The sequence below is a fragment of the Triticum aestivum genome, chromosome 3D (genome assembly GCF_018294505.1).
Source record: "Triticum aestivum cultivar Chinese Spring chromosome 3D, IWGSC CS RefSeq v2.1, whole genome shotgun sequence".
Lineage (NCBI taxonomy): Eukaryota > Viridiplantae > Streptophyta > Magnoliopsida > Poales > Poaceae > Triticum > Triticum aestivum.
Window position 1 is genome coordinate 10,655,772 of NC_057802.1, and position 26,285 is coordinate 10,682,056.

Consider the following 26,285-nt stretch of genomic DNA (forward strand, 5'->3'; position numbering starts at 1 on the left):
TTTGCTAACGGGCAGTCAAGAAAGAGGTGTTTGATGGATTCATCCATATTACAAAAACTACATCTTGTAGGTCCAGTTGCGTTTTGCCAGATTGTCCTTAGTTAAAATGACTTGTTTATGCACAAACCACATAAACACTTTAATTTTCAAAGGAACGTTGACTTTCCAAACATGTTTGGAATTAGGAATAGAGTTAGAATTGATACCATCCATATACATGGATTTAACCGAAAATACTCCATTCCTAGTAAGCTTCCAGCGCAACTGGTCGGGCTGTTGAGAAAGCTGAACCTCCATCAGTCTACTCACAAGATGGATCCAGGTTTCCCAACGGCTTCGGGCAAGCGTCCTCCTGAAGTGAATATTGATAGGGATGGACTGAAGCACTGATGCAACAGAATCGTCCCGTCGTTGAACAATGCGATACAGGGATGGATATTGAAGCGCTAGGGGTGTTTCCCCTAGCCAAGTATCCTCCCAGAATCTCATGGTGGTACCATTTCCGACTATAAACTTTGTCCTATTGAAAAAAGCCGATTTAACTCTCATCAGTCCTTTCCAGAAAGGCGAATCCATCGGCCTCACTGTTACCTGGGACAAAGTTTTGGAGTGAAGGTACTTACTACGGAGAATCTGCGCCCATGTGGCCTCCGTTTCAACAGATAACTTATACAACCACTTACTGAGAAGGCATCTGTTCTTCACTTCAAGATTCTCAATGCCAAGACCCCCTTGGTCTTTTGGTTTACAAATAATGTCCTATTTGGCTAGTCTGTATTTTCTCTTTAGTTCATAACTCTGCCAGAAGAATCGGGATCGATAAAAGTTCAGCCTTTTCCTAACTCCAACTGGAACCTCAAAAAAAGACAAGAAAAACATAGGCATACTCGTGAGGACCGAATTAATAAGAATTAATCGGCCTCGTATGACATGAGCTTGCCATTCCAGCAGCTCAGTTTCTTCTCAAATCGATCCTCAATGCACTTCCATTCTCTGTTTGTTAGCTTACGATGGTGAATTGGTATACCTAAATACGTAAACGATAAAGCCCCCAATTTGCACCCAAACAATTGCCTATAAGCCTCTTGTTCCTCATTGACTCTTCCAAAACAGAACAATTCTCTTTTATGAAAGTTAATCTTTAACCCGGTCAATTGTTCAAATAAGTATAACGCTAGCTTCATGTTTCTCGCTTTTGTCAAGTCATGCTCCATAAAGATGATAGTATCATCAGCGTACTATAGGATAGACACACCTCCATCAATTAGATGAGGCACCAGGCCACCTACCTGACCAGCCTCCTTAGCCCTTCCTATTAGGATTGCCAACATATCAACTACAATGTTGAACAAAATAGGAGACATCGGATCACCTTGTCTCAGGCCCTTATGTGTCTGGAAATAATGACCTATATCGTCATTCACTTTAATTCCAACACTCCCTTTTTGCGTGAAAGATTCTACCTAGCGTCGCCAGGCTTGATCAAAACCTTTCAGACGCAAGGCCTGTTGAAGAAAAGGCCATTTGACTTTGTCGTACACTTTCTCGAAATCCACCTTGAAAACAACTTCATCTAGTTTTTTCGTGTGAATTTTGTGGAGCGTTTCATGAAGGACCACAACCCCTTCTAGGATGTTTCTGTCCGGCAAGAAAGCATTTTGGGAATGCTGCACCACATAATGCGCAATCTGCGTGAGCCTATTAGTCCCTACCTTGGTGAAAATTTTGAAACTAACGTTAAGAAGACAGATCGGCCTGAACTGCTCAATTCTCACAGCCTCTGTTTTCTTAGGAATCAGAGTTATCGTTTCAAAATTCAGGTGAAACAACTGAAGCTGTCAAGAGAATAAATCATGGAACATCGGTATCAAATCCTCGTTAATAATATGCCATCACTTTTATAAAACTCCGCCGGAAATCCATCTGGCCCTGGAGCCTTATTATTTTTCATCTGTGAAATTGCTTCAAACACCTCTTTCTCCAAAAATGGGGCAGTCAAAATATCATTCTCATCTGCAGCAAGTTGAGGACATCCTCAATCCTAGACTCATCCAGGGATACACAATTATCCTTCGGAGGCCCAAACAACTGCTTGTAGTATTCGGTTATGTATAACTTTAGGTTCTCGTGTCCTAAAATCGTTCCTTCATCTTGCTCAAGCTGAAAGATTCTTTTCTTTCTGTGCTTGCCATTAGCGATCATGTGAAAGAATTGAGTGTTCGCGTCCCCTTGGACAACTTTTCGAACCTTAGCTCGCAGCGCCCACTTCAATTCCTCCTCACGGAGAAGTTCTTTCAATCTCATCTCCGCATCTATTTTAGCATGAAGCACCGTGGTCTCTAGAATTGTGGACTCGACTTTTAAATCTAGGGTCTGAATAAGTGTAAGGAGCCTTTCCTTTTCAGCCTTATAAATCCCACTAAGATGTTTAGCCCACCCACGTAGGAAGCTTCTCAAGTGCCTAATCTTATTCTGCCACCGCTCAACGGAAGTCCGACCTCCTGCATCTTTAGCCCATTCCCTGGCTATCAGACCTCGACGGTATCTGAAAGCTCTACCAGTTACCAGGGCATGGGTGGCGACCTCCAGAACCCAAGCTTATCAAGATAAGCACTGATGCGGCAAAGCAAAAGCTTTGCCTTTTTATTAATTAAGAAGGAGAAAGAGTATGTACAAGGCCTTTTCTATGGACGATCACACTTGAGTAATCCGTTTTGATCCACACCCTTTTTAGGAGCATGGAGCAACTCATACACATGATCACTGGTCCTTTGATGACCGAGGCCATGTCAGTTCGCACGAGATTCGCTTTGCAAAGCTTAGAGGCCTTCAACAAGTGGTGATGGAACCAATTGCCTAGAGGTTGAAAATAGGAGAGCTAGCTTTTAGTTTAAATTCCTTCGTTATTCAACCTATAAACCGGCCGGCCAGCCAACTTCTTATCTCATCTAAGAGTATGTGCTAAGCGTCAAGATCGCAACGGGGATGAAACCCATCGGGTTTTGCCTTCCCAAACCCATCCCCACGTGAAAATCGTAAACCCATCCCCGTCCCCGTCACTGTGCGTGGGGCTAGTTTTTCGCCCGTCCCCTAAACCCATTGGATTTTCTATACCCACGAGGAACTCTTGGGAAAATCAACATATATAAGGAAACATCCTTAGATTCAAGCACACTACTGTTGACGGTGTCAGTCAATGAATCAATTAACCTATCAAAAAGAATAAAAACATAATTATTAGCTTTGGTGTCTTATTTTGGACATAATGCCAGTAGCAATTTGGACTCTACTATATGTATTTCTTGCAAGTCTACTAGAACAGTAGCAATTTGTACATGTATACTGAAATATGATGACCAGAAAAAACACGCTGCATATTATTTGTACAAGGATTCCGAATCCATTTTGTTTCTTTCTTGCAAGAGTGTACTAGCTTCAACTTAACTTCTGAAACATTCATGAAAAAGACCATATACTAGAGTCTAAACCAAACCCTAGCAAACCTAATCCATGAATTCACAAAAAATTAGCATCATCCATCTCAAACCCTAGCACCATCCATCTCAAATTGTGCGATACCGGGGCTGCTCACCTCGTCTTTAACTTCTTGCGGACGTTGAAGTTGGATGGAGGCTTGGGAATCGGATTGGAAAGCCCTCTACCTCCTCTTCCACGAAGGCCACGACCTGCTGCCCTTCCATCACCACCGCGCGGGGTTGTAGTAGAGAGAGGAAGGCGACGGATGGCTGCAGACTGCGCCGACGGCACCGGCGGCGGCGCCCTTTCACCTGACTTCGGACGTGAAGAGGCCACCATGGGATTCGTCACCGGTGGTGGCACCCTTTCTCCAGATCAGACCGACGGCTTGGTAAAAAAAATGTATTTTGCCGGGTTTCGGGTTCGGGGTCTACTGAAACGGGTGCAAACCCACGAAACGTGTCGGGTTGTATAGTGTGCCCAACAACAGCCTCGCGGGGATGAAAAGACGCCCACCCCCGTTCCCTAATAGGGTAAAAACCCGCGGGGACGCGGGTTTCGGGGCCCCATTGCCAACGACAGCTAAGCGTGCTTGTATTTTGATTATTACTGAAAGCTGGCTCCACATATTCAGGTCTCATGAGCGGATCCAAAACCAACAGGGTGGATAGGTGTGTGGCGTGCCACACCTAAGGCCAACTCCAACGGGCGACCCATTTGGTCGGGCCGTATACGTTTAGGTCAAAGCGGAAAGAACTCACGGCCAAGCGCGCTAGAGCAAGCGCAAATTCTGTCCGGCTCGTGTCCAGCTCGACCCAAATCCGATACAATTTTGGGCCTGATTTGCGTCCATACGGACATTGTACGGACGCGTGCACGTCGTCTCTTCCTCCGCCCCTAGACCCGCCTGTCGGCCATGCAACGGTTCCCCACCAGCCCTATTTAATCCGCTCGTCCGGCGGGGCCTGTAAAACAGCCGCCCAGCCGTCCTTTTTAATGTGAAAGCTATGGACCGGCCATCCACTTGCACACACTTCCACTTTCACCCATCCTAGCCTCCTCGGGCTCGACACGATGGCCATACCCTAGCTCCCGTCGACCGCCGCCCTATCTCCCGCTGGCCGCCAAGGGAATGTGGAATTGGATCCCTGGAAAGAAGGGGAAGCACGACCATGAAGCGGGGTCGTGCTCCGCATCATCGGGGAGCGCCGCCGCCCACCTTCTCCATTGCCCCGCCGGCAACCGCGCCGCGCATTAGGCCGTACATCAAAGCCGAGATATGCCAGCGGTACAGGGAGATGGGCACGCCGCTGTCATGGAGCCGATACATGGTCACCGTCCCCACCACCACCTCCTCCCACAATGACCGCCGAGGAGGAGCTGGTGAGGAGGGTGCTTGATGACTCTGTGAGGGAGCACGACCGCACCCAGTGGGAGGGCCTGGACGTAATGTTGGCCCCTGTCGGCCGCTGGCGACGTCACCATCCCTGAGGTGGAGGTGAAGGAGGTGGTTTATGAGCCTGCCGCCTCGCCCAGGAACCCGTCGTTGGTGTGGCAGTCCTGGGCGTGGCCGTCCACGGTGCCCTGCATGCCAGAGTACATTTATGTGTCGCCCGTGTGGGTGGGCGCTGATACATGGTCACCGTCATCGCCACGACCACCAGTGGTGCAGGCAATGCCCGCCCATCTTTGGCAGCCATCGCAGGGGCCGCCCGCCCACCTCTGGCAATAGCCGATGTACGTCGACCCCACCATGGATTATGAAGACGAGGACGGCGGCAACGACATGAACTGGGACAGCCGGCATGGCGACGATGACCATTCTAGGGTTTTCCTTTTTATGTTTTTAGTTCAGTTTTATTTTTAATGTTTGACCAGGACGTGTGGACTTTAAATATGTAATGTATTATTGTTTCTAGTTGTTTTTATGTTACTAGCAAAAGAGCCCGTGCGTTGCAACGGGAGAAAAAACACAACACACACTCTTAACCGAACAACCATCACTCAAGACCACAATAGGTCCATCTCCTTTATTTTAGCGACGCATCATATTTGTGTTGCCGCTTATCCTTCTTCTCACCCCCGCCGGCGGTGGCCTTAGTGTTCACACAAACCAAACCGTGTTAGAATGTGGTTAATCCTAAGACGTCTCTCTCTCCCTCTCTCCTCCCTCTCCCTCTATCTCGCTTTCTCTCACACTCGCGATGAGAAATCTGTTTTTTTCCTGCACCGTATTCAGAGGTATGCATGTATAGTTCTCGATGTTTTTTCCCTATATGATTATAGTGGGTATTTATTTCCAATCCGGATCGCCGCATGTATGAAAGAAAAATGGATCGTGCACTATAGTTATAAGTTTGCTTCCAAAATAATATTTAAAAAATATTTAGCAGGTAAAATTAACATCATATACAGATTTTACACATTTTCTAATCAAAATTCATATATAACATGTTAAAATCGGAGTTACGGTTTAAAAGATACGTATAATTTAAAAAACCATTTGTTTGAATTAAATATCTTCCAAAATAATATTTATAAATACTTAACAGGTTAAAATAATCCTATATTCATATTCTACATATTTTTCTAATCAAATTTCATATATAACATGTTTAAATCGAAGTTACGGTTTAAAAGATATAGATGGTTTAGAAAAGCATTTGTTTGACTTAAATATGATCCGCAGATGAAATACCTAAAAAGTTAGGGAGGGTTTTGAAAAAGTGTAAAATAACGGTTCGGTGTGACTTAAATCTGGACTGCGGGTTGATTTCATGAAAATGCAGGGTCTTTTTTGCATATTGGCGCGACGGACGGGCAGAAACCCTACGTGCTTTATTATTACTAGCAAAAGAGCCCGTGCGTGCAACGGGAGAGAAAACATAACACACTCTCTTAACTCAACAACCATCACTCAAGACCACAATAGGTCCATCTCTCCTTTATTTTTGTGAGGCATCATATTTGTGTTGCCGCTTATCCTCCTTCTCAACCTCGCCGGCGATGGCCTCGGTGTTCACACAAAACAACAAAAAACATGTGTTGAATATGGTTAATCCTAAGGCGTCTCTCTCTCCCTCTCTCCTCCCTCTCCCTCTCCCTCTCTCTCTCCCTCTCTCTCTCTCTCTCTCTCGCCCTCTCTCTCTCTCTCCCTTTCTCGCTCGCTTTCTCTCACTCTCGCGATGAGAAATCTGTTGTTTTCCCTTGCTACATTTTTCAGAGGTATGCATGTGTAGTTATCGATGTTTTCTTTTCCCTATATGGTTATATTGGGGTGTTTATTTGCAATCTGGATCGCCGCCGGTATGAAAAAAACCCGGATCTTGCGCTATAAATTATAAGTTTGCTTCCATAACAATATTTTGAAAATATTTAACAGGTAAAATTAACATCATTTTAGATTCCACACATTTTTCTAATAAAATTTCATATATAATATGTTAAAATCGAAGTTACGATTTAAAAGATACAGATAATTTAGAAAATCATTTGGTTTGACTCAAATATATTCCAAAATAACATTTAAAAATACTTAACAGGTAAAAATAATCTCATATTCATATTCTACATATTTTTCTAATCAAATTTCATATATAACATGTTCAAATCGGAGTTACGGTTTAAAAGATATGGATGATTTTAAAAAGCATTTGTTTGACTTAAATATGATCCGTGGATGAATTACCTAAAACATCAGGGGGGTTTCGAAAAATGTAAAATAACGGTTCGGGTGTGACTTAAATCCGGAAGGCGGGTTGATTTCAAGAAAAGACAGGGACTTTTGTGTAAAATAAAGCCAGGGCAATCCGCCTGGGCAATCCAGAAGGCGGGTTGTAAAGCCAGGGCAAACACTCCCCTCCAAGATTCGCCGGCGAGCCCATGGAATCTTCCCTCTGCCGGCCGCTCCGGTGCCCAATGGCGGGGAGGGGAATTTTGGTGTCTCCGCTCCACTTAGCAGTTTAGGTTAGGGTTGCAGCGCTCGGGTGGATGACGGCGCTCCTTTTTCGAGTTTCACTTTCTAGCTTGGAGCCTCCTAGAGTTCTTCCGTCTTAGACATAGTCGACCGAGCTCCAACGTAGATTCCTACCATATGCTTTTTTCACAAAAAGAAAATCCTACCATATCCTTTGGGGCCGTAGGTTAATGTTTCCCGTTATGTAATGAGATTTGGTGTCAGCTGTTTCAAATCTATTCAAGGGTTCAATAGTGACGCAGGGCGCTCGTCCTTAGGGGCACTTGCACAAAGAGTTTCTGGCTATCATCGATAAGGTCAAGCCGTTTCCGGTAGGGGAGCAACGACAGTGCAGCGCGCCAACGGCTTGTTCTGGTGGCGGTAGTGGTCGTTTAATTGTCTCGGAATCGCTATGTAATTTTTACTAGGTTTGAGGTGATTGAAGAACTTTTATAATAGGTCTAATTGGTCTAAATCCTTTCCCAAAAAACATGATATAGCTAATATATGCGAATTTCGAATGTAATAATTGAATTTATGCTACCTGTGAGAAGCATGAATCTAATTCCACCGCACTTTGCATACGTTCACATTGGAATATTATTTTTGTGGTTTAGGAAAAAAAAGATGCTAACTCCTTTTTTTTTTGAGGGGGTCTACTCATAGGTAGGTCCACCGTAGCGTCAAATCCTAGATCCGTCGATACTCTCAACTTCCCGATGACTCCTTGCGAGGTTTTAGGAGTAAATCTCTCAAGTTTCCTCACAAAAATAGGAGTAGAATAGAAAAGGAAAAGAGACACGTAAAAAGACACGGCTCCTATCCACGGTTTCTCGCCCTAGCGCTGCTTCATCTCCCCTCTCCCATCGACCATCGTGCTCAGATCAACGCCGCGCGCGGGCCCGGTGGAGACCTCGCCGGCAAGGGAGCAGCAGCCTTCTCCCCTCTTTCCTCGGTGGAAACCATGACCTTGAGGCCGCCCATGGCAACTAGCTAGGTCTTGGAGTGTATAGGCCCCGAGGCGACCAGGTAGTTTCAGGTACGGCTGCATCCCACTCGATTTGCCCTTCGCCGGAGTCACACGGCTACGCTATGCCAGTGCAAACGTTTAGCCCTAATAGATTTATTCTTTTACCGCTTCTGTGTCAGAATACTTGCATATGCATTGTCAACCTGTTAAGGAAAATCAGCTCAGATACTCTTTTCTCCCAGAACAAGAAGAGCCAAAAGAGGCGTTGAATTGTAGTCCTTAAGGCATCTCTAACTGATCCCCAATAACCGGTTCGAGGAGGCTAAATTCAGGTTTTCTCCTCTAACCAGAAACTAACCGAACACCAAAAACCGTTATAGTGGAGTAAAAAATATTACTCCGCGGCGGCCGCGACTCCTAGATATACTCGATAGCCGAATCCCTACCGGTCCGCCCCCACCCTCACCCACATCCACTACGGCATTGGTCTGCTGCCAATAATGGCCGGATCCGCCCGCCACCCATCCCCAGCTTGTTCCACGCCACCACGAGCGGTCTCGAGCCCGTGCCAGCGTTGGTGCTTCCTCCTCCCGCGGCGACCACTTACCCGGTTTCCCGGACCTCCCACCATCGTCACAGAGGGAATACCTCGGCGTGCGTCAACGCTCTTGGGGGATGTGGGTCACCGAGATTTTCGACCTCAATACAAAACAGTGCATTTGGATTGGCTCCTTCCAATCGGTGATGCTGGCGGCATGCGAGTATGACATTATGTCGGTCCGCCTCCATGGCGCGAACACTTGGCGCAACTTCCTTGACGGCTTGCCACGGCTGGAGCCCGTTGACCCCCCGGGTGGCGACCGCATGGGAGAGGCGGGAGGATCGCGAGGCCCACGAGTACCTCGAGGCCGAGCAAGCCGGCGAGGCCTACATGGCGGACCTCCGCCACCTCTACCCGGAGCGCATCGAGGCGGAGTGCCGGTTGTAGGAGCAGGAGCAGTATGCGGCCGGTGCGATGGGTGTCTTCGAGCTCTTCAGCGACTCCGATGACGACGGCAATGGCGGTGGCAACAGGGCAGGCTAGGGCGGTGACCCTGTGATCGGACGGCTTACCGAATCGGACTGGGAATGCCTAGAGAATGAGAGCGATAGCGAGTAGTTTTCTAATAAGTTTTTGTGCAATGTAATCTAAATTTATTTTAATATATGTAATATATTTCAAATTTGCAGCAAATTTTGTTTTAGTAAGTTTTATGTAGTAGTTTGAACCAAATTTGCACCGAATTTGGGTTGATGCACCACTGATTCTTTTAGTCCATTAAGTATTGGGGATTGGTTTAAAATGCCACTTTTTAAAGGAGGAAATATGCTCCTCTTAACGATACTCGGCCTTATCTTCCTCTATATTGTTGGGGGTCGGTGAGAGATGCCCTTAGAAGTTAGAACTTTTGTAAATGTTTACTAGTTCTGCTGCTTTTACTTAGCTACTTTGTCACTTCCATGACTTTTATCCATGTATCTTATGGAACAGGCGAACACACATTGAGATTGTGTTGCCCAGTAGGTTTGTGTCTCGATTGAGTTTGCAAGCTAGTGAGGGTACCTCTTGGAAGTTTGTTGGCCATGGGAGGTAACGCCAATACAAAAAAGAAAAAAGTTGAAGCAGAAGGAGAAGGAGAGAGCAGCACAAAGAAGCTGAAGGTCACCATGGGGGTGGAGACCATTGACTGCCCAATCTGCTACGAGCCCCTCAGGCCTCCGATATTCCAGGTAATTGCAGTACGTTTTTGTAGATGTTGACTTGCCTTTAAACTTAATTAAGCTTTTATTTCATTTGTGATAAGAGCTCAAGATTAAAGTAGAGCTTTGATAAATCAATCACTGGATGGGTGCTACTTGGCAAAAAGTGTTTCTTATGAAATCTTACATAATAGCTATGGTAACTGACATAATGAAATGTGCGGTACTAATCTATCATGTTGTCGCGTAGTGTTTCAGTTCTTTCTTTCTGGCAAGATTTGTTCTCATGAGGATCCTTTCTATTCCACAGTGCTCCGTGGGGCATTGTATATGCTCGTCTTGCCGTGAGAAGCTGGACAAGAAATGTCCCGTGTGCTCTATCAAAACTTCCTTCAAGCGCTGCTTTGCGATGGAACATGTCGCCCAAGAAGCCAAAGTTGCTTGCTCCAATGATAAGTATGGCTGTGTCGAGGGGGTCATCTACTACCAGAAAGAAGAACATAAGAAGGCATGCCCAAATGCCCCGTGCTCCTGCACGGAGTCCGGTTGTGGCTTCACTGGACCAGCAAAGGTGCTCCAGGACCATTTCATCATCCAGCACAAGTGTCTGTCTACAATCCTCCCAGACTCCGGTACGGTGTCACTTCGCTTACAGCCAGGGTTACATGTTTTGCGATGCACCGAGACCAGCTACTTTTTCTTGCTCAACATGTCATCAGAGCCTCTTGGATATGCCATCTCAGTCATCTGCGTCCAACCAAACGTCACGGAACCCAAGTTCAAATGTAATATGGAATATGACTGCATAACGACGGGCTGTCGTGAAAGTATAAATTGCCACATAAGAAGCTCTTCACTCTCTGATGGGCTACCCATAGTGTACGACTTAATAATTCCCAAGGGAAAGATTTCCGATGATCAAAATGGTATCATGCTCGAAGCCACCATTCTCAGCAGATCATGTCTTCAAGGAAAGGGTTCGACTCCTGATCTTCAACGAACGCCCTGTATTAAAACTGCTAATACTGCTACTGCTACTGCTGATGATGACAATGATGATGACGACGACGATGATGACGACGACGATGACGACGATGACGATGATGATGACGACGACAACGACGACGACGATGATTCTAGCTCATCGTCGTTATCGTCCTCGTCATCGTCGTCGTCGTCTTCATCGGCATCATCGGCGTCCGAACAAGAAGGAGGAGAAAGAGAAGGAGAAGGAGGAGGTGGTGGGCGAGAGCCAAGACGAGGGCAAGTGCGAGGGAGAGGGCGAGGTCGAGGGCGAGGGCGAGGACGAGGACGGGGACGAGGGCGAGGATGATGAGGACGAAAGGGCCTGAGTCCTACTCTTTGAGGAAGGCCTTTTGTTTTTGCAGGAACAAAGGCCTTGTTCTTGATAGTTCTGATAATATTGATGACGATTATGATAGACCTTAAAGTTTAAGTATTTGCAGACCCCGTATTTGAGGAAAGGACCCAACTTCTGCTCTTCAGTGAAGGGCCTGTGTTCATCTGATATACTCAATTGTGTTTCTGGACCGTCTTCGAGGAGTAGAACTTTAAGTTTAGCTTGGACTGACTGTTATTATACCTGGCTTTCACATTGTGTTTCTGGGATATATAAGTTGAGAGGGTCTTTATAGTCTTGTTAAGTATCACTGTTGTAGAGCATGGCCGCGGCTCCGTGAACACATTAGTGGGCAGCCTGTGGAGATGCATCTTCAAGGGTAACCTTTTGGATGATGCAAATCCTAAATAGTTAAATGTTATCCTGAGTTAGAAAGGCATCGCAGTTGTTTGAACAATGTATCTACTAGAAAATAGTAGGTCTAAATATATGTTATGTCAGTAAATTTCTCTACATCACATACCTACCTTTTTGTAGTTATTTAGTTTTAGACTCCTGCACACATGAATGCCTTCACTTTCATATTTCTGCGTTTTTCCTGGATCGCAAGGTGGAAAATCAGATGCCTGATCATCTTTAAAAAAAACAAATTTCTAAACGTAATTTCTGACGAAAGAAATGTTTTAATTTGTGATGTTTCCCAAGGACAAACGTTTCTGATGAAGGAAATGATAGTGAGTCTCAAGATCTCAGACTTTTTGGTACCACAGTTGTTTCAGTGAAGTTTCTTCTGTTTTGCCGTTTGAATTGCTACCATAGTGCGGGTGTACTGCTGTTCATGCAATAGGAAGATGGTGGGTTAGTGCTGCTGGATGGCATTTTCCTAGCTCATTTCAAGTCAGTCGACTTTGAACCACCTCTTGCAGCAATTTTATCTGCATTGGAGCAGCATGCATCTACAGTTTGCTCTTTGCCTATGCGGTTGCAGGTATCAGCAGTGTAGCAATATAAAGTATCAGAGAAGGATTAATTGGATGCCACTTACCTTATCCAAGCATTCGAAGAAAGAAGTAATTTCCACACTGAATCTGGTAGCGGCCAACAAGATGTTTGAAAATGTGCAACTATGAAGCCCTACGGAATTGTGTAATTCCTGGTGGTAGTTAACTTTCTTGGTGGTTGCTCTCTGCTCCTTCGTCTCTTGATTTGTTGAACTTGATAAGTCTAGCTATAATAGTGTCTGTTTATGAGTTGATAACTTTGCGGAGTGGAAGATTCATGCAGCTTATTCTGGGAATAAGTTTCATGCAGATGTATTGTCGAGCCTATTCTATATAGTACTGACACAATGGGTCTGGTACTATGAGAAGGTAAAATTATGCTAATAAGCTGGTTTAGAAATCACACTGGCCACGTATACTGCAGAGTTATAGAACAATTCATTCGCGGCCAGACTGCAGTACATAAACGGCAGCTTTCTGCGTCAAGGATAGAATGCAAATGTTTGTCGAGCTTCTACAGCCAGAAGATAGCGTGGATCAGCAAGGATTGACGGAGCAAGAGGCACGTGAATCTAGTGACGACACAAATCAATGGGCACTAGTAGAAAAAGAGGTTTCCATACGCCCCCACTAGTCCCCAAAATAATCGAACCGCGACCAAAGGGGTCTTTAGTCGCGGTTCGGGAGGAGACCCGCGACCAACTATCTGGGCCCAGCGCGCTCGGTCGACAGCTGGCGGACGGGAGGGGCTTTAGTCCCGGTTGGCCAGACTCTACCCCCCCCCCCCCCCCCCCGCGTGGACCGCCTTTTCAGTTTTAGAAAAACCAAAAGAAAATGATGGAAATGTCAAAAAATAAAATAAAATAAGTTTCTCATGTGATATGTGGTCTAGTTGTTGGGAAAATTAACAAATATGAATTTCGACTTTATTTGCAAAATCTCTCTGGAATTTCTTAAAATGAGCATAACTTTTGCATACGAACTCGGATGAAAAAGTTTTTTATATCAAAAATCATCTACTCGAAAAGTTACATCCGAATTTAACCGGGGAAACCCCGTTAAACATTTTCAAAATCCTCAAAAACCTAACAGAAAAAAAGATACGGGGCTTTTAAGATCTGGAGAGGCAAAAAAATTCAAAAAAATTTCAAATTGTGGTCAAACAATGGTCAAACTAATTATTCTAGAATATTAGTGTTACTAAATAATTATTTCAGTTTTTTTGAATTTTGGTCAAATCTGGTCAAACTGTGGTCAAACAGTGGTCAAACAATGGTCAAACTAATTATTCCAGAAATATTAGTGTTACTAAATAATTATTGTTTTTTAACACAATAGTTTCAAACTCAAACAGTGAAATGTGTCACTTCATGCTCAAGCTAAATTCCTGAGGGTTAATAGAATTGACATCCTACTATTGTCAGGAAAACAACAAGTGCAGACTTGGAAACGAGGGAGAATAGAACCCGGAAGTTAAGCGTGCTCAGGCTGGAGTAGTGAGAGGATGGGTGACCGTCCGGGAAGTTAGATGATTTGGAATGATGAGGGGTGATTAGAGATTAGAGGATAAATTGAGCAGTGATGAGGGGTGGTGATTAGAGATTAGAGGTTAAAATAATTCAGAAATTTAAAAGTAAAAAAAATTCACAAAAAAACCAGGTTTAGGGGGGCTAAAACCCTAAACCTGCGGAGGAGGCCTTTAGTCCCGGTTAGCCACGAGAACCGGGACTAAAGGCCTTTAGTCGCGGTTCGTAAGAGGCGCGACTAAAGGGGGGGCCTTTAGTCGCGCATATTTAGTCCCGGTTGTACAGCCGAGACTAAAGGCCTTTGCGAACATTTTCTACCAGTGGGGACGATGTGGTAACAAATAAACGAGACATATCATCAACGAACCCTCGTTCGTTTGGGTCCGCGCGGACAAAAAACACGGTCTAACGTGCCAATGAAAGTGGACGGTTGTCCATTTCATGTCCGCTTCGACCCATTTTTAGCCCAAATTTGGTCTGGATTTCGGTCCGCACAGACACCCCACGGACTCCCACAACGTCCTCTGCATGTGCTCCCCTTGCATACCATTTTCACTCCCACCTTTCCTCTCCCCAAAACCTCCCTCCCGCCCTAGAGCCATGCCCAACGAACCCACCCCCGTCCCTGATGTGCGCGCCTACCTGTGTTGTGGCCCCGAAGAAGCCAAACAAGGAGATCACCCCGTAGCACAGGGTGTCCGAGATAGCGGAGCGGGCCAACCGGAAGAGGAAGGAGAAGGCACAAGAAGACACCACCATCGCTCCTGCGGACATTGAGGCCATCGCAGCCAAGGCCACGCAAACCACACTCCTCATGCTTAGGGGTGGGTATTTTCAAACCGAAACTGAATCAAACCGTTTAAACCGAAATATAGGCTAACTCAGTTTTTGGTTATTTGGTTCGGTTTAAAAAATAGACACTATTCGGTGTTCTTTTCAAAAATCGATTTTCAATTGACAAAAACCGTATACACCCAAATAACCAAATTGTGAGTCTGCCACCCTCATTTCTCTCCCACGCTACCCGATTAGTCTAAGTCGCTAGCTAGCTAGTGTGCAATTGTACATAGATTCATGCAAGCACAAGCATGATTATAGGATCTCGATTTCATTAATAAGTACTAGATACCCCAAAATGACTTTCATGAAAAAATTCATGTGAGTCCACATGTTTTTGAAGCCCGGTCGGCAGGTTCGGCGGCCGCGGTGGCGGCGACGCCCTCGACTCCATCCTGCGGGTCCTGGGCGCTCCACCTCTTCCCAGCTCCGTCTCCCGCCGGGCGCTCTCCGGTGGCGCGGACGCGGATGGCCCCCGGGCAGGGCCGGCCCTGGGCCAGGGCAGCAGGGGCGACGGCCCGGGGCCCAGCCAAACTAGGGGCCTTGACACCAGCACATATAAAAGGATACAGCCATATAACATAGGCCCAATATTGATGCGAAACAAAAAGGCCGACGAGGCCCGTATATGATATGTCTAGGAGAAGCCCAAAAACCTAATACGCAACTCACGTGATTGCGCGGCGCTGGATCCTAAAAAAAGACTTGATTGCGCGGCGCCGTGGCGGTTTGCTTGATTGGCTCTTCAATTTCTTCGATCCAATCTAGCGACCTACTATATACGTACGCATGTGTGATCAAAACCGCAAGGCCCCATGGTGATTACTTTGTCTTTGCTTTTGCTGGAGAATGGAGCAGATCAGCACCGAGTTACTCCATCGCACTGGCTGCCGGCTTCTAGCACAGTAGGGCAAGGAACGGCAGACCAACCGAGGTATTTTTGTGTGAATTATTTTAGTCCTCAAACTCAAACTGGAGTATTTTTTATTCCTGTAAAAACAACATTTGTTGGCCTTTATATATATAGCTGGAGATTGTTGCTGCTAATTTAATCCAGTCTCCAGCAACGCCCTCGATCCTTTTTTTTGGCAAACATGTTGCCTGAAATATACTTGTCTAGCTGTGAGAAGAAACACAGTAAAGGAGCGGATAAATTAACTATCATTAATCTTGACACTATCATTGATGATTTTTGAATAAAAAAATGCACGGAGTCACTGGGCCCATTTATTGAGTTCGGCCCTGCCCCCGGGCGGTGACCTGGTCGGGCTCCCCTCTCTCTGCCTCCTCGGTGCAAATTACTGAGTTGCCTGACGACGTAACCTGCATGGAGGGGGAGGACGTGGGCCCGCCTTGCATGGGTGGGCATGCAGTTGCTCCCCCCGCGGACTCGCAGCTGGCGGTGCGTGGGGAGGGGGCGGGGCGACGCAGCGCGCGTTTGGCTCTGGCAGACACGGGCGCGTTCGTTCCGATTGCGGACAAGGCGGCCAAGCGTCGTGCTCTTAAGGACGCGCTGATCGGTTGTTCTCCCCGTCTCCAGGCTAAGGCGGCACGCGACCGCGTCATCGATGCGGTGGTGCAGCCGCTGTCTTCTGCGTCCGTGGCGGGGCTGCGTGCAGCCGCTGCTGTCAAGGCTTCGTCGGTGCCGGCTCCTCTCCATGACTAGAGTCCTCGTTGGTTCTGCCCCCGGCCGGGTGTGTTGCTAGGGGCCTGTTCCTGCCTCGTTCTTCTCTTTTCCCCGTCAGTTTGGGTGACTATGTATCTTACTTCAGTTGTGGCGTGTGCGTTTGTATCCCTCGTTTACTATGATCAACGCTTTGGCGTGGCTGGAACTCCCTCTCTCTGATCGGTTGTACACGTGGTCTAGCAAGCGTGACCCCCTACTCTCGCTCGGCTCGACCGGGCTTTTTTTGACGCGGCCTAGGACTCCCTCTTCCTGACTCGACGCTTGCCTCTCGCCCTAGAACCACATCCGACCACGTCCCCCTGGTCGTCTCCATCTCTACCCGCATCCCTTCGGCGGGGCGTTTCTTCTTTGAAAACTCCTGGCTGCTGGACCCCCTGTTCCTCCCTTCGGTTTTGCCGTCCTGGTCGCGCGTCCCTCGCTCTCCCTGTGCCGCGACTCGCCTTGCTTGCCAGAAGAAATGTCTCAGGTCTGCGGCCAAGGTTTGGAAACGCCAACACAAGTTCATTCCTGTTTTTGATAACAACTGCAAGTTCTTGATTGACCTGTTAGATTACCTGGAGGAGCATCGGCGGCTCTCCCCGGCCGAAGCTGCGCTGCGGAGTGATGCCCGTCTATCGTTGGCAGGCTCTGTAGCGCGGCAAGCCGCCTACTGGCGGCAGCGGGGGAAGTGTCGTGCCGTTGCGGAGGGGGACGAGAACACCGGCTACTTCCATGCCCGGGCGTCCAAACGGCGTCGGGGAAATGGCATCCGGGTGCTCGCTGTCGACGGAGTTGAGCTGGTCGCTCACAACGCTAAGGAGGCGGCGCTGCGACGATTCTTCTCCAACCTGCTGGGCCGGGCCCCCCACACTCCTGGGGGTTCGACTTGGCGGCCCTTTACGCTGGTGGCGCCTTTCTCCAGGGCGGAGATCCGGGCCGCTGTCTTCGCGTTGGACCGGACTAGCGCTCCTGGCCCGGACGGGCTCGGGCCCGCCTTCTACCAGGCCGCTTGGCCGGCGGTATCGGGAGACCTGCAGCGCTTCTTCGACGACGTACATGGAGGCACCGTGTGCCTCGACGGGGTCAACAGGGCCCTCATCGCTCTGCTGCCCAAGAAGGAGGGCGTGCCAACCCCTGGAGATTTCCGTCCCGTCTCGCTGCAGAACGGTGACGTGAAGATCCTCCGTAGGGGGCTGACCACGCAGCTCCAGCGTTAGATCGGCGACCTCATCGATGCGGATCAGTCCGGCTTCCTGTCCGGCTGTAGTATCTCAGAGAACTTCGTCTATGCGGCAGAGCTCGTGCAGTGCTGCTGTAAGCGGGGGGCCCCTACGCTGGTGTTCAAGCTTGACTTCGCCAAAGCCTTCGACTTCATTGCCTGGCCCAGCCTTCGACGGATCATGGAGGTGCGGGGGTTCCCGGCCGCTTGGTGTGACTGGATGGATCTCATCCTCAAGTCCTCGAAAGCCGCTGTCCTGCTGAACGGGGTGCCAGGGAGGTGGTTCGCGGTCTGCGAGGGGCTGCGGCAGGGGGACCCCGTCTCCCCTTGCCTGTTTCTCCTGGTCGCCAACGTGCTCCAGCGCATGATCCGGGCGGACGGGGCTCTCCGGCACCCGCTATGTGAGGGGGCGCCGCCGGTGGTGCTCCAGTACGCTGACGACACTTTGATCATCATGCGCGCCTCTCCGGATGGGGCGACTCGGCTACGTGTCATCCTTGACCTATTCGCCACCGCGACGGGGCTCGTCATCAACTTCGCCAAGAGTAGTCTCGTCCCCATGCATGTTGCTCCGGATGCGCTCGAGGCCGTAGTGGCCGCCTTCGAGTGCATGGTCGGCTCCTTCCTGCAAACTTACCTGGGGTTGCCGCTCTCCTGCGACAAGCTCAAGATCGACGACTTTGCCCCCATGCTCGCTAAGGTGGACCGGTACTTGGCGGGGTGGCGTGCGAGGCTGCTGTCCCCCGCGGGGCGTTTGGTGCTCATCAACGCGGTCCTAGACTCCATCCCCACTTACGCCATGGCTGCCATGCGTCTTCCGCCGGCCGTCTTGGCCAATCTGGACGGGCTACGCCGGGCGTTCCTGTGGAATGTTGCTGATTGAGCCTATGGTGCTCAGTGCCTCGTCGCCTGGGACCGCGTCTGTCGGGCCAAGGCGGAGGGCGGACTCGGAGTCCGGGCACTTGGGGCCCACAACGATTGCCTCCTCCTCAAGCTGCTTCATCGCCTTCACTCCGGCGTGCCGTCCCGGTGGGCCTCCTGGGTTTGGGACCAGCTGGCCGGCAGGGCCCTCCTGGGCCGCGGCCGCTCCCCCCTCCAGGGAGAGCACTGGAGTGCCCTCCTGGGGCTGCTGCCCGTCTATCGGGCCCTCACAAGGGTCGCCTTGGGGGACGGGAGGTCGACCTCGTTTTGGCACGACGACTGGCTCGCTTGTGGGGCGCTCCGGGTTGCCTTCCCTGCTTTCTACACTCATGCGGCCTGCTCGGAAGTATCGGTGTGGGCGGAGGTTGGGTGCCTTTGCTGCGATGCTGTGCTAGAGACCGCCGACCACCTCATTTTTGGCTGCCCGTTCGCGGTGCGTTTTTGGCGGAGCGTCGGCGTGTCGCCGAACGGAGCTGTGGTTGGGTCTCTTCACCTCCTGGACGTTTCCCCGACAGTCGGTGCTGCCTCGCCGGCCGCCTTCGTCCTCCTCTGCTGCTGGAGGCTCTGGAAGCGGCGAAATTCTGTCGTCTTCAGGGAGGATTCACAGTCCCTTGTTGCTATGTTGAAGGCCTGTCGGGATGACGTGGTGCTCTGGCGTGCACGGCTGAAGGCTGCTGATCATTCCCACATTGATGTCTGGTTGTCTGTGCTTAGAGCTCGTGAGTTGGTCTGATGTAATTTCTCCCCATCTCTCTGTAATTCTCTCCATCTCTCTGTAATCTGACCTCAGGGGCTGTGCCTCTTTACGTAATATATTCAGGTGGCGGAGGCCCCCCTCCCCCCGTGAAAATTCAAAAAAAAAAAGGTTTACGTATATACTAATTTGTTCGGATGTGAAAAAGGTATATTACAAAAAGTACATCATAAATGATATTTTTTCAACCAAACTCGTATTGGGGTATCTTAAAATATTTAATGAAGTATATTGAGAATGATAGAGGGGTATAATCAATGCGTACGTCGAAAGTGCCTTGGAGCACCCGGTGACTACGCCCACTGTAATCACTCTCATTGAATCGTCTTGGGCTTCCAGCCACTATATTAGGATCATATGTACTATAGATGAATTTGCACCATGTATAGCTCTCTAGCATTTTTTGTATCAAATGACTCCACACGCTATCTGCAAGAACCGCCAACACCCACCAACCTAGCTTTCAATGCATCCCCACTCCACATCGTCCCATCACTGCCCTTCTTCTCCAGGACACCCGATTCTTCCCCATCGAGCTTGTTGTGTCCTATGCGGCCATGGCCAACGACAGCACGTCCGCCATGGCCGCCGACACCAAGCATGCGTTCTGGAGACCAGTGACAACGTGTGTGAAGAAAGCGAGGACGAAGACAATTGCATGGTAGACATTGTTGTTGTTGTGCTTGCCGCGTTCTCGGCACCGCGTCTGCCTTGGCGTCGACTCCATGTTCTGCGTTCCCACGGCCATCTACAACATCGCCGCCGGCACTGCCTCCTAGCATACGTTGTCCGCGTCCTGGTTATCCCCGTCGCCGTCAAGCTCGGTATGCCCATGCTCTACCTAGGCAACAATGTCATGTACACCGTGCTCGCCCTGGTCAAGGTCGTGGGCTTCATGCTCGTCGTGGCCGGCGTCCTGGACCTGGGATTGTCCATGCCCAGCGTCCTGGACCTTGGCTTGTCCGTGCCCGGCGTCCTCCGAGTCTCCGAGCCTGTCCCCGCTTGACGGCTTCATGCTCGCCGTGGCCGGCGACCTGGACCTGAGCTTGCGCGTGGCCGGCATCCTTGACCTGGGCTTGTGCGTGCCCGATGTCCTGGAGCTTGGCTGTGCATGGCCGGCGTCCTCTGAGTCTCCGAGCCTGTCCCCGCTTGACGGCCTAATGTTTCCTTTGCAGATATATATATATTAAATGCCGAAGCACAAGTACATACTGTTGCCTTGTACGACCGGACGCGTATTAACCGGCAACAACCATTTCCTCCAAAGTTACACAGATCCCTAGAGACTGGAGAGGGCGGACGTGATTTCGATGGGGCTCGTCGCCGAGTGCTCCTAATCCGCCTCCATGCGTACGAGTACGAGAGATATATTGAGGATGGGAGTATATATAGATGCTGCACGCATATTTCTGTTTTGCGGTTAACCGAACAAACCAAACTGACAAATTTCGGTTCATAAGGTTCGGTGGCAATTTTTATTGTGATTATTCCGGTTGTTATTTTACAGAAACCAAAACTCTAGAAACCCAAATTAATAAGCCGAACGAATTAACCATATATCATCAAATATAGCACATTGATGGCATGCTATGTTTGATGATAGTATATCAAATATTGATTAGTCGAAGAAAAAAATGGATAGGACAGACCAAATGGGCTGTCCTGTTGGGTGATGCGGCCACTGGAGGGCAGACATGGGCCGGGTGCCCTCCGTTTGGCGACCCAAATGGACAAAAAGCAGAAAAATCTTCCGTCCATTTGTGTTGGCCGGTTGGAGTTGGCTTCACAGCGTGTCCTAGAGGCCGTCAACTGCCCCGGCCTGACCTGTGGTGGTGGAAAGCTCATGCCCTGATTTGAACATCACCTCGACCGCAGGGCATGCCCCTAGCATGACACTCATTGACATCCTCGAGCGAGATGCAATGTTGCGCCAGTGCACACACATTTGCCCATCCTGGAGGCCACGGGGCAACACATCGACACCCTTGAGCGCGAGCTCGCCAATCTCCTTTGCCACCTGTGGCACTCCGAGCAGGTCGCAAAATTTGTTGCCGTCACCAGGATTCCGGTGCTAGTGAAGGGGGTTGAAGGTGCGGTGTGGTGGGTAGGGGGAGTTTCTATTTTAACGGTCACCAGGACGATGAGCAGCCAGTGTCATGTGTCTGACGGCGGCGGACGGGAAGAGGGGGCGTCACACAGGCAGAGGAGAATGATTTTTTCCCTGGAAACTTGTGGCGTCTCCTTAAATAAAAATGAGAAAGTGGCTCAAATTTTTAAGCTTAACTACTTAAAATTTGAAGTAGTTAAATAATAATCGACTAAGAGTTCGGCCAGATGTGATTAACTCCTCAAAATAAACATTTTTAAGGAATTAAAGTTTTTTTTAGGGATAAGCTAGGGTTGCCATGAAAATCGCCTCGGATGACTGCCTTCTCCGCCCGCCGCTATCCCCTGCTTCACCGGACGCCGAAGCACCTCCGCCTGCCTCTGCTTTCCACCGCGCACGGGAGCCTCCCGTCTCCGCCAGCACCTGCCACCCCCGTGCACGGAAGCCAGAGCTCCCCTGCCGTCCGTTGCAGGTCGCCTCTCCCTGACCTAGCACTCCGGCCACCGGATCCCCGTCGCCTGCCACCAGACGCCTTCGTCGCCCGAAGCAGGTCGCGTCCCCGTCCCCCTCTCTGCAATTTAGGATTCTGTTTCTCGTCTGTCACAGCACCACTAGTACTGTTCATCCAGCGTGACCTTGGCAGTTAGATCTCCTCTGCTTTGGGCAGCACCGACACCCTGCAAAACAATCAAAATATTCCGCCACCATATTCTGCTGCATTTAAATTTCTGTAGTTTTATAACAGTACACAAAAGATGCACTGATGAAACCATGCATTGCATTCCCTTCTTCTTATAGCATTAATTCAGTTCATAGGGGAAGGCAATGCCCAGTGTTGCTTAACTTAAGCAACAATGTGAACAGCGGACATGCCATTTCTATGTTTGAAAAATATATATTTGAATTTGAATTATGATGTTTGAAATTGTGGAACGACGACCTTGAGGCCAGCCATGGTGACTTAGGTCTTCTTGTGGATAGGCCCCGAGGCAACCAGGCAGTTCAGGTACGGCTGTCCCTTTCTATGCTGGACATGCCTCCATAGCTCGATTCAGACTGCTACGCTATGCCACTGCAAACTTTTAACCCGAAAAAATTTCTTCTTTTACTGCTTCTCTAGAGATTACTTGCATATGCATTGTTGACCTGATAAGGAAAATCAGTTCAAGTACTATCTTCTCCGAAAACAAGAAAAACCAACAAATGTGTTAAATTGCAGTCCCCAACCCATCGATTTATTAGCCAGTTTGTAAATGTTTACTAGTTCTGCTGCTTTTCCTTTGCTATTTTTCCCAAAATAGTACTCTTTTCCTTTGCTATTCTGCCCAAAATAATTGCCTTTCTGGCTTGTTTCCTTTGCTATTCTGCCCAAATAAATGTTTACGAAACATAGAAATTCTGTAGTTTTATAATTACAAAAGATGCACTGATGGAACTATGTATTACATCCCCTTCTTCTTATTGTACTAATTCAGTGCATAGCGGAAGGCAATGCCCAATGTTGCTTAACTTAAGCAACAATGTAAACAGCGGTTATGTCATTTCTATGCTTGAAAAATATATTTGAATTTGAATTCTGCTTTGAAATTGTGGAACGACGACCTTGAGGTCGGCCATGGTGACTAGGTCTTGTAGTGGATAGGCCCCGAAGCGACCAGGTAGCTCAGGTACGGCTGTATCCCTCTTGATGTAGGATGTGCCTCCATCGCCGGAGTCACACTGCTACGCTATGCCAGAGCAAACTTCTAACCCGCATAAATTTCTTCTTTTACTGCTTCTCCGTCAGATTACTTACATTTGCATTGTTGTCCTATTAAGGAAAATCAGCTCAAGTACAATTTTCTCCGAAAACAAGAAAAACCAACAAATGTGTTAAATTGTAGTGCTGAACCCATTGGTTTATTAGTCTGTTTCTAAATGTTTACTTGTTCTGCTGCTTTTCCTTTGCTATTCTGCCCAAAATAATTGCCTTTCTAGCTTAACGCCTGTCACTTTGTCAGTTCCATGACTTTTATCTATGTATCTTGTGAACAGGCAAACGTTTTGTATCTTGGTTGAGTTCGCAAGCTAGTGAGGGTACCTTGGAATGTTGTTGGCGATGGATGGTAGTAATACTAATGCTAGCAATAGAAAAGTTGAAGCCGATAGAGAGGGAGAGAACAGCACAAAGAAGCTGAAGGTCACCATGGGGGGTGGAGACCCTTGACTGCCCCATCTGCTTTGAGCCCCTCAGGCCTCCAATACTCCAGGTAAATGCACCACGTGTATGTACATGTTAACTTGTCTTTAAACTTAAGGTTTTATTTCAATTACGATAGTGTTCAAGATAAAAGAAGAGCTTTGATAAATCAATCATTGGATGGGTGCTACTTGGCAAAATGTGTTTCTTATGTAATCTTACATGATAGCTATGGTAACTGACATAATGAAATGTGTGGTACTAACCTATCATGTTGTCGTGTAGTGTTTCTGTTCTTTCTTTCTGGCAAGATTTGTTCTCATGAGGATCCTTTCTATTCCACAGTGTTTTGTGGGGCATTTTATATGCCCGTCTTGCTGTGCGAAGGTGGACAAGAAATGTCCCGTGTGCTCTATCGAAACTTCCTTCAATCGCTGCTTTGGGATGGAACATGTCGTTCAAGAAGCCAAAGTTGCTTGCTCCAATGACAAGTATGGATGTGCGGAGAAGGTCACCTACTACAAGAAAGAAGAACACAAGAAGGCATGCCCGTATGTCCCATGCTTCTGCCCACAGTCTGGTTGTGGCTTCGCTGGGTCAACAAAGGTGCTCCTGGACCATTTCACTACCCAACACAAGTGTCCGTCAACAACTCTCCCAGACTCCGGCACGGTGTATCTTCGCCTACAACCAGGCTTACATGTTCTGCGATGCACCGGCTACTTTTTCTTGCTCAGCATGGCATCAGAGCCTTTTGGACATGCCATTTCAGTCCTCTGCGTCCAACCAATAGTTATGGAACCCAAGTTCAAATGTAATATGGAATACGACTGCTTAACCACCGGCTCTTGTGAAAGTACAAATTGCCTCATAAGAAGCTCTTCACTCTCTGATGGACTACCCGCAGTGTATGACTTAATAATTCCCAAGGGAAAGATTTCTGATGATGGAAACGGTATCATGCTCAGAGCCACCATTCTCAGCAGATCATGTCTTCAAGGGAAGGGCCTGACTGCTGATCTTCAAGGAATGCCTTATACTAAAAATGCTATTGCTGCTGCTGTTGCCCCCGCTACTGCTGCGTCTGTTGCCCCCGCTACTGCTGCTGCTGCTGCCACCGCTCCTGCTGCTTCTGTTGCCCCAGCTACTGCTGCCCCTGTTGCCCCTGCTAATGCTGCTCCTGCTGCTGATACGTCTCGACGAGAAGGAGAAAGAGGACGAGGAAGAAGAGGAGGCAGAGGAGGAAGAGGAGGAGCAGTAGGACGAGGACAAGGGCCATGGCGAGGACGGGGACGAGGATGATGAGGAGGAAAGACCCTGTTCTGGATACTATGGACATGTCTTTTTTGTCTGGTTTCACTGTTTTTGTTCCAGGATATACATATCGAGTCTCAAGATCTCAGACTTCCTGGTAAGACTGGTTGTTTCCTTCTGTTTTGGCGTTTGAGTTCCTGCCGCAGTGCCTCTAGCTGTTGCTGATGTAATAGGAAAATGCTGGGTTAGTGCTGCTGGATGGTATTTTGCTAGCTCATTTCAGAGTCGGCTGACGGTGAATATTCTTGTGGCAATTTTGTCTGCATGGGTAGCAGCATGCAACTGCAGTTTGGTCATGAGAAGGCCCCTTTGCCTCCGAGGTCGCAGATATCGGTTAATTAGATGCCACTTACCTTATCCAAACATGCAAAGAAAAGAAGTAATTCTCACCCTGAAATGTTTGATAATGTGTAATTCAAGTAGTAGTAGTTAATTGGCTAGTGTTTTTTTTTTTGCGGGTGAATTTGCCTAGTGGTTGCTCTTTGCTTCTTTGTCTTTTGAGTTGTTGAACTTGGAAAATCTAGTGCTATCTGGTTATTAGGTGATAACTTTGCTGAGTCGAAGATTCATGCAGCTTATTCTACGAATCAGTTTCATGTAGATCTATTGTCGAACCTATTCTATATACTGGCAGAATGGGTGTGATACTATGAAAAGATAGCCAGCGTGCAAAATTGTGCTAAAAAACTGGTTTAGGAATCACAACGACCATGTACACATATCTACTATATGAGAGAATTCCTTTATTTGACCCTCTCCTACTATATAGTGTCCAGTTTTGAATTACAGCGCTGCTATACACATGACAACCCAGCAGCCGAGACGATCCCATGTGGCAGCTCCAACCGCGTCCGTGCATGCAGGAGGCGATTGTTTTTTTTTTAGCTGATGATGCGTAGAGAACGCATCGTTCGCAGATCGTTCATGCTGTATCGTGTGTGAAGCAATTTCGGTGTTCAAGTTGCAAAATTACCCAGGTCTCATCTAGTCCAATCTCTAGAGAAAAAATACTAATAAGCCGAGTTCGATGAAGGCCTTTTTAACCTCGGCTACTAAGCTAAGTGTGGCACCCGACTTAGTTAGTATGTTCGGCTTACATCATACCGGCAATTCAGGATAAGCCAAGATCTTTTCCACAGGGACTTGGCTTATCTATAAGCCTATACCAAAACCCTGCCTCTAGGCAAAATAAAGGCACATGACGGCCACCGGACGGAGATGGAGTGCCCGGTGGCCTCTCTGTAAGCCGATTGCCACTC

At 48.2% G+C, this 26,285-nt stretch overlaps 1 protein-coding gene and 1 pseudogene across 1 annotated transcript; both read left to right on the plus strand.

Moving 5' to 3' along the window:
- Positions 1 to 8,220: 8,220 nt before the first annotated feature.
- Positions 8,221 to 11,825, plus strand: LOC123073728 (E3 ubiquitin-protein ligase SINA-like 2). The gene is made up of 3 exons (XM_044496777.1): positions 8,221 to 8,471; positions 9,934 to 10,172; positions 10,453 to 11,825. The coding sequence occupies exons 2-3, from the start codon at positions 10,026 to 10,028 to the stop codon at positions 11,473 to 11,475; spliced, it is 1,170 nt and encodes a 389-aa protein (XP_044352712.1). The 5' UTR covers positions 8,221 to 8,471; positions 9,934 to 10,025; the 3' UTR covers positions 11,476 to 11,825.
- A 10,006-nt stretch (positions 11,826 to 21,831) lies between these two features.
- On the plus strand, positions 21,832 to 25,291 carry LOC123073729 (E3 ubiquitin-protein ligase SINA-like 7; annotated as a pseudogene).
- The last annotated feature ends 994 nt before the right edge of the window (positions 25,292 to 26,285 follow it).